Raw genomic sequence first — 8,220 nt, forward strand, 5'->3', positions numbered from 1 at the left:
GCCTCTAACACTAGCTTGCTCTATTCTTTTTCTATTTTATCTGTTTTCTTTTTATTTATATAATTAAAGAAAAAACTTGCTACATGCATTAAGTTAGGCTAACTTTTCATAGCACTTGCATATCATTGCTCTTTTGTTAATTTTGATTGCTTCCATTGTCCTCATTTGTAAGTCGCTTTGGATAAAAGTGTATTTGAGAAAAGGGTTTAGCGATTTCTAATTATTGGGGGGACTAGCCTCCCTCAATGTCTGGTGGTTATAGCGCCCTGATCAGACATGAAAATATGTTGTGGCATTATCGTGCAGTCTATAATGATATGACGTTAGTTAGCAAATATTAGCGAAGTAACATGACCATAAATATGAACTCACGATTGAATGTAACATAAAACAGATGATTACTTTTCGTTAAAATCTTTATTAATGCCAAAAATGCTGACATGTATGTGTCTTTTTGTTCCGTCAGTGAACAACGGCTCTGTGTAGTTAATGCTGCTCAATGTGAAAGCACGCAGGTGATGGAGATTTACCGCTGATTACAGAACCGGCTTTACTGATAAGATGCGCGTTAAATATCGCATGCGATTTATCGTGCAGCCCTAGTGTAGTACATATAATATGTACTCATACAAATGTTGCATGTCTCATTCTGTTCTCTTCCCTCCTCGTCTCATCCCAGCATCCCCTCCCAACGCTGCGTCTCGGCCAGTCGTCTGATGTGCGTCAGGGTGAGTTCGTGGTTGCCATGGGGAGCCCTTTCTCTCTTAAAAACACAATCACATCTGGAATCGTCAGTTCTGCCCAGAGAGGAAGTAGAGAACTGGGCCTGTCCAACTCCAACATTGACTACATCCAGACTGATGCTACCATAGATGTAAGAGCACAGGAAACGACATTAGAGAATTTGGGTATTACTGCTTGTTCATTTCATTTATCAGATAACTCATATATTGCATCACATTTCTATTTTACAGTTTGGAAATTCAGGAGGTCCCCTTATAAACCTGGTGAGTCACTGACTGACATTTACACAACATACCGCTAGTACATTTTGGTTTTAGAAACAAGGAAGTTGAGGTGTTTAATTTTGCAGGTCAGATTTAATTTATAGGTCATTTGACTTATTTGTCTACCTGATCAATCTATCGGAGAACCTGCTGATTGGTCACGTGATGTAATGCATGTGATATGAACTAACATGTGATGTTTGTAACTTTCAGGATGGTGAGGTCATCGGCATTAATACCATGAAAGTGACTGCAGGGATTTCCTTCGCCATTCCCTCAGACAGAGTCCGCATCTTCCTTGAGCGTGCGGCAGACAAACAGAGTAAGAATGACCCTTGACCTTCTCATTCTTGTTAGTGACATCATTTGTATTGAGGTCGCTGATTGATGTGAATCGGCTGTTTTCAGAGTCCTGGTTTGGAGAATCAGGATCAAAACGGCGTTACATTGGAGTGATGATGCTGACTTTGACCCCCAGGTGCCTATCTGTGTTTTAATAACAGACCCTAAATGTGTGTGAGATGGTCACTGTATTTTTTATTTATGGTTTTTGCCCTCTCAGTATAATCGAAGAGCTGAAGACGCGTGACATGTCCTTCCCTGATGTTTCTCATGGAGTTCTCATCCACCGTGTTATTATAGGATCTCCCGCCAATAGGTAAGCAGCACTGCTCTCACCCCCATGTTGATAGAGGCCTCCTATTGTCAATGTCATTTCCTGTTTTCTGTTTCACAGAGCTGGAGTGAAACCAGGAGATGTTATTGTTGAGATAAACGGGTCAAAGGTGAACTCGTCAGAGGAGATCTATAACGCTGTGAGAACAAGCGACAGCATAAACGTGGTGGTCCGGCGGGGGGCCGACCTCCTCATGCTGCACATGACCCCTGAACACACGGAGTGACGTCCCGTGAAGCTTACGCATATAAATAAGAGAGTGATAAATGGTTCGGCTGAGTGAGAAATGAGAAGCGAAAGATGATTTGAATAATTATTATAGTTGGAGATAATCGTTGGAGAGTTTCAAGAAGGTAATAGGGCTGAACAGTATAGTAGCAAAGCTGGACGCTTGTGTAGTCAAAATGTTATAATTGTGCAGTTTGTGCACTTTTTTTGGAAGTATATGAATCAGTGTGGATGATTCTGAGCATTACACTGAATAAATATCAGTGTGTGCTCTCAAACTACACTATCAATATTGTTTTTGAAGGAATACGTCTAAATATTTGTGTGAAACACAAGTGGGTGCTCTTATTCCAACATTGCAGATTTTTTGTATTCAATGTATTTTAATACATTTTACAAACCGCTGTGACTTCACAATAAAACATCAACGTTTTTGGATCATTATATATTCACAGTGCTTTCAGAAAATGTGACCAAGTACACTTTCATCACTTTCAAAATTAATATTGCGTTAAGCCTTCCACAAACTAGACTACATGATTTTCAGAAGTCGTGCGATTGCTGTTCTTTGCATGTTACACAACTGTCTGTCGTAAGCCGTGTCAGTTCCGGTCGAAACACATTTCACACTGCAGCCTGCAGGACTTGGATCACAGACAAGTCTATTTAAAGGAATAGTTCACCCAAATATGAAATCGTTGCCATCATTTACTCACCCTCAAGTTATTCCAAACCTGTAAGAGTTTCTTTCTTCTGTTGAACACAAAAGATATTTTGAAGAATGTTGGTAACCAAACAGTTGCTGGTAGTCTGGCTTCCATAGTATTGTTTTCCATACTATGGAAGTCAATGGCTACCAGCAACAACCGCACGTTATAATCATTTAGCCCTGATTTCCCCCTCGCCAACAGTTGAAGATTGCAGACAAAAGCCCAGAATTGGAGGCAAATCTGTACGTGTGAGTGACGAATGCTATGTTTTGATTTTCAAATCATTCAGATTGCAATGCAGTTGCTAGGGTTTTCAGGGTGTTTGCTATGCATTACTAGAACAAAATAAAATTAAGACAATAAAAAACTAAGGCACTGTGTAGCTGTTTTGGCTTTATGAGTCTTAAGCAGAGGCATTTGTAATGTAACCAGTCATGACTGATCATTTATTATTACCATTTATTTGTTTAATGGCTCATGAAACTTGAAATACTTGAAATGATTTGAATTACAACTTTAAATAACACTTTATTTTTCATCTTTAACAGAGTTGCATGTGACATGAAATATTTTACTGTAGCTGAACACATGAATGCATAACCAGTTCAGTAAAAAGACAAATCTAGGACAGCGTGTAAAAACACAGCACTGAAGATTTAACAAGTCATACATGAAAGAGCGTTTGAAAATAAAATAGGAGTTGAGTCAGAGCTTTGAAGCATAAGGTACATTCACACTTTGCAACAGCTTTTAAACATGAATGCTCATCTGGAGTACAAAACATTCAAGTATGTTTAACTCACAGAGACAGCAGCACACGAGCTGTGTGATACATCGACAAGGCTTTTTAAACCTTTCAGAAAATAAGCACCTGATTGCACTGTAAACACATACGGCAGGCTGTACTACTGCACGGCCTGAGCAATCTAATCTTCACACTACTCAAGCCAGACTCAGTAGCCCAGAGTGTTTTTTGGAGTTCTGTTTTCATACAAAATTATAGGTAATGTCAATACAGCTATACTCTTGGTGTAAAAACTTTGGATACTGTAGATTTTAGGATTTCTGTAATTGCAATGTGAGAAGTTAATTAGTTTATGGCTGGTTTGAATGAATAAATATTTTACTCTGGATTAACCTACACATTAAAATTGTCTCAATATGCTAATTAGATCAATCTGGTGATAGGATTATGAGATCTGGTTGTTAAGTTGTCCAGGGTATTTCTCAAACTTCTTCTCAGCCTCCTCACTGAAAGCATCACCTGAAATAAAGACAAGGAAAAATAAATCAGTATTTGACATTCAATTAAAGCACTTTTCCAATAAGACAATAAGAGTAAGACAATATTCAGAATAGCATATTACCCTGATATACTCTTACTATTTTTGCAGTATATATAATAAGTGAACTGCATAAAATGGTATTTGGACATTAATTGATGGACTGGAGTTGTGTAGGATTATTGTGATGTTTTTATCAGCTGTTTTGTTTTGACGGCACCCATTCACTGGTGAGCAAGTGATGTAATGCTAAATTTCTCCAAACTCATCTACATCTTTTCATTTTTGGGTAAACTATTTCTTTAAGGCTTTGTATTCGTCTCTCACCAATATGGCAGTTATGGACCCAGATCCTGTGCCCATCATATTTGCAGTTACATTTCATGGCATTGTTTGTGAAGTCACTCTCAGCAACCTCATAGTTAGGATTTATCACAACCTGGAAAGAAGTGAAAACAAGTCTAAATACTATTAAATCAACCGAATACATGTTTTTGGTGACTGGGGACAATGATCTGCACCCATTCTCTGACCTGAAGGATATAATTTCCTGGTTTGACATCAGTAATATCGATCCACTGGCAATCAATGTCATGACGATACAAATCCCAGCATCCCACTGTGATGCCCTGCTCACCAAAGTTAGCACACTCATATCTCTTGGAAACACCTAGAATAAATACAGATATTTACACAAGTGAAAATATGTCTAAGTAAACAGAGCTGACTGTAAATGTGTATTTGGATGAGTGTGATTTACCCTCGTCACAATCTGTGTCCTCCAGGCAGAAGCTGGCTTTGTGTCCTTCTGCCACTTTAGTGCCATTGGCAGACATCAGGTCATAGTGTGTGAAGATGTCCATACTATGATAATGCCTGTGGAGTCACAGACAAGGGTCTTCAAACTATGGTCAATAGACCCCAGAATGCCACAAAACAGAGAGAAAAACAGATCATCTGCTTGTCTAAAGACTGGTCAGAAATCATACCTTGAAAGTACAAAATCTTCCTGAATTTATATATTTTTTTCTCATTTAGGGTCATGAATGTGCATGAAAATGATCAACACATATGTGTTTTGGAAAGACTAATGTACATTGGTTACATTGATTGTGTTGAGGTAAAATTGACTCTCCATTGGTTTCCATACAATTCACCAAAACACTTTGAAAAAGTGTAGTCAGGCAAAACAACGGGTCAACAACTAAAATATGAAATTCATGACAAGTTTACTCAAATCACTGTTTCTTCATGTCTTTGAGATTCACAGTCAACAAGTATTTGAAATTATAAATTACTAGCACTGAAAATAAGTGAGAAACCCATTTTACCCTCACAAAAGTTTGAGAACTCATAAAACGTCAGAGGATATTTACATCAACTACAAATATCGATACATACTATTTACACTAAGAACAAGTAATGTTACATACTATTTATACTTAGATGTAGAACCTCAGTGTACAAATAGGGAAATGTCAATTAAATGTTTTTATTTTGTGACTGTGCAGCAAATTTTGAGTCAAACTGACCTCTAAAACAGAGGTAGGAACAATTTTTTTAACGCAATAGGAGTTCATAATTTCTCATATTTTACATCTTTAGTGTCTGACAAGCTACAATATGGGTTTTCTGTTTTTATATGAGTCTTTAGTTTTTTGTTTTCCTTTTTTTTTTTTTCTTCGTTTTGCATGAAAACCAGTGGGAGTCAATTTGACCAGCAACACAAAAAGTTAACCCAGATTTTCAACACAACAGGAATAACGATTATTTTACTCCACTGAATGCAGCAGTTTTTAACAGCATGGTTACCCGTGACATGCGTGCCAGACCCACGAGTGACGGCCTGCTTTAGGTCTAAAGTCAGCCCGTCCGATGTTGTGTATCTGTGAGGAGAAGCGGAGCAGGCGGCGGTGACCGTAAGGCCAGTTAGCTTTAGCGGCGCTCTTGGACAGACAGTCCTCCTCTGCTGCACAGTACAGCATGTGTAACGGCCGGTCCTCTATATACGTCGTCTGCTGCACTAGCGGTGCGTTCAGCACTAGATCAGATGCAGCTGGGGAAATAAAATTGTACATTTTAAGATCAAGCTAAAATATGCAAAAACCTTGAAACCGCATGCTGGAAATGTAAAATGAAAGTTCAAAGAAAAATATAGCCTTGGTCCAAGAATTTGATTTAGATTTTTGTTTCTTTTTTGACATTGCATGTTGGTCACTGAACTGGATGTCTGAGGTTTTAATGTCTGAACAAACAGTTTTGCTCAACGCACAACAGTTGAGAAAATGATATGTTGTCTCAAACATAATCCAGACAGGTGTAAGTCATTTGAAGTCAAGCCTTTGCCATGTGAGGTTCACTAATTACAGACCAGTGCTCAGAGAAAGATAAACAGCAGACTGACCACAGCTCTAGATCTACCATCAGCAGCAGACTGACCGTCTGAGAGGTGAGAATTCCAGCCATCTATAAACATATTATGAATAACTCTTGCAAAACAGTCAGTTTTGACTCTTATACTGTTTGACTGAACTAGACTCTGGACTAGATTCTAAATATGGTATTGCTTTTTTACAGCAGTTCTATAAACAAGTTAATACTGAGTGACCTACATTTTAAACACAATATTGCCAATTAGCTGCTTCCCAATTCACAAACTTATGCACTACTATATGCCATTTTAGTATAAATAGCGCGAGTAGTGTATTCACACTTAAAATTCCAAAAAGAAAAAGTGCAAATGCTTGGATGACAAACTTGATTAACAGAAAAAAAATGAAGTGTGGAAGTGTTGTACAATAGAGGGAAGAGTACATATTGTATAGTATAAGTGCATAGTGTTTAGGACATCATTTGGGATATAACTTGTCTATTTTTTTCCAGAGCCAACAAAAATAGTTCCAAACAAAGCCCAAGCAAAATTAATGTGCATTTCTGAGCAAAGCACAGTGAATGAGGGTTTTTAAACAAATCAGTTAAGTGAATGTTTCAGTGACTCACTCATAAAGAAGGTTACTGTTACTGTACTACATTTGCTGAAGAACCTACTTTGAAATCTTTTAAAAAGTATGTTTTATATAGTACGAATGTAGATAGTATAAATTAAATTTGAATGACAACATGACAACATTTAGTCCCATGGTCTTATGGGATTGTAAAGTGTCCATTAGATCTCGCCAGAAGTAGTACATCATGCATGTATTGTTCGCCTACTGTTTTATTAATACTATGAATTTGGACACAACTACTCTTTTCATATATACTATATAGTAGCTTTTCACATCTACTATATAGTAGGTTCATAGGCACATTCAGATGCAGAGAGTCACTTCCTGAATTAATCAGTACTGTTAACCTAATCAGTTGAATAAATGATTCAGTGACTCACTTATAAAGACAGTCACTTTTGTAAACATAACCTGCAACGGTCTCACTGAAAAATCCCCATCATTAATACAAAGACTGACAGTCTATCTGAAAGGCGCAAACACTGGCAGAGTGCTACAATCAGTGAAAAGTCCTAGTGCTGTTGAACTAAATACAAGCTTAATATCAAACAATCAAATTTGAGGTATTCTTTGTATCTGTGTGTGCATATGTGTAAGGTTACTCACTTTCTGAGCAGATAACTCCTGCAGAGAACCGTGCTGCTGCTTTCTGGCAGCTGATCGTTCTGTGGTGTTGGCACTGGTTGAGAGACATCTCATCTCCTGTACATTTCACTCCACTCATAACCATCTCTGTCACATTACTGCTGTCCCAATACCATGTTTCCTTAGCAAACACGCAACACAAACAAACACAGACAGATGGTGATTTACAGTTTACTATGAAGAGATTGTCAGTCACATGCCATTTTGAAATGCTATTTTCATAACTACTTAAAGATTGTAAAGCATTAAGCATCTAACACTTGAAGACCAGGTCATTTCACCCCTCCCACACCCCACCCCCCTCCACACAATAAAAGAAAGAAAATGAAAAATGATTTAAATTTTTCATTCATTTATTTATTTTTGCATTACGGTAGTGAGAATTTGGGAGAAAATGTGCACAAAAAAAAAGAAAAAAAAGAAAGACCAGGCCACTTCACCCCAAAATAAAATAAGTTAGAAAGATAGAAAAAGAAATGATACTTTATAAAAAGTTTTTTAAAAGTATTTATTTTATTGTTTATTTATTAATTTTTGCACCATGGTAATGATAATTTGGGCAGAAACATAAATGGCCTTAAACCTTAACTGTCATGAGAATAATGTCACAACGCAAAAAAAAAAAAAATCTTCTAATTGATTTCTTCTGGAGTAAACCAACCA

At 37.3% G+C, this 8,220-nt stretch overlaps 2 protein-coding genes across 2 annotated transcripts in view; one reads left to right on the forward strand and one right to left on the reverse strand.

Annotated features, from left to right (window-relative positions):
• LOC107733689 (serine protease HTRA2, mitochondrial) overlaps positions 1–2,622 on the forward strand; it is a 6,438-nt gene extending 3,816 nt beyond the window's left edge. Inside the window, exons 4-9 of the mRNA XM_016545420.1 lie at positions 680–874; positions 975–1,007; positions 1,221–1,329; positions 1,416–1,485; positions 1,570–1,665; positions 1,744–2,622. Of these exons, the coding sequence (XP_016400906.1) occupies positions 680–874; positions 975–1,007; positions 1,221–1,329; positions 1,416–1,485; positions 1,570–1,665; positions 1,744–1,909 (669 nt within the window). The 3' untranslated portion in view covers positions 1,910–2,622. The remainder of the gene's footprint in view (positions 1–679; positions 875–974; positions 1,008–1,220; positions 1,330–1,415; positions 1,486–1,569; positions 1,666–1,743) is intronic.
• A 507-nt stretch (positions 2,623–3,129) lies between these two features.
• LOC107733697 (lysyl oxidase homolog 3-like) overlaps positions 3,130–8,220 on the reverse strand; it is a 21,177-nt gene continuing 16,086 nt past the window's right edge. Inside the window, exons 12-17 of the mRNA XM_016545432.1 lie at positions 7,519–7,678; positions 5,717–5,960; positions 4,665–4,780; positions 4,438–4,574; positions 4,232–4,343; positions 3,130–3,885 (exon numbers count right to left, since the gene is read on the reverse strand). Coding sequence (XP_016400918.1) covers positions 3,812–3,885; positions 4,232–4,343; positions 4,438–4,574; positions 4,665–4,780; positions 5,717–5,960; positions 7,519–7,678 — 843 coding nt within the window. The 3' untranslated portion in view covers positions 3,130–3,811. The remainder of the gene's footprint in view (positions 3,886–4,231; positions 4,344–4,437; positions 4,575–4,664; positions 4,781–5,716; positions 5,961–7,518; positions 7,679–8,220) is intronic.

This window comes from Sinocyclocheilus rhinocerous, unplaced genomic scaffold (genome assembly GCF_001515625.1).
Source record: "Sinocyclocheilus rhinocerous isolate Xijiao unplaced genomic scaffold, SAMN03320098_v1.1 scaffold789, whole genome shotgun sequence".
Classification (NCBI taxonomy): Eukaryota; Metazoa; Chordata; class Actinopteri; order Cypriniformes; family Cyprinidae; genus Sinocyclocheilus; species Sinocyclocheilus rhinocerous.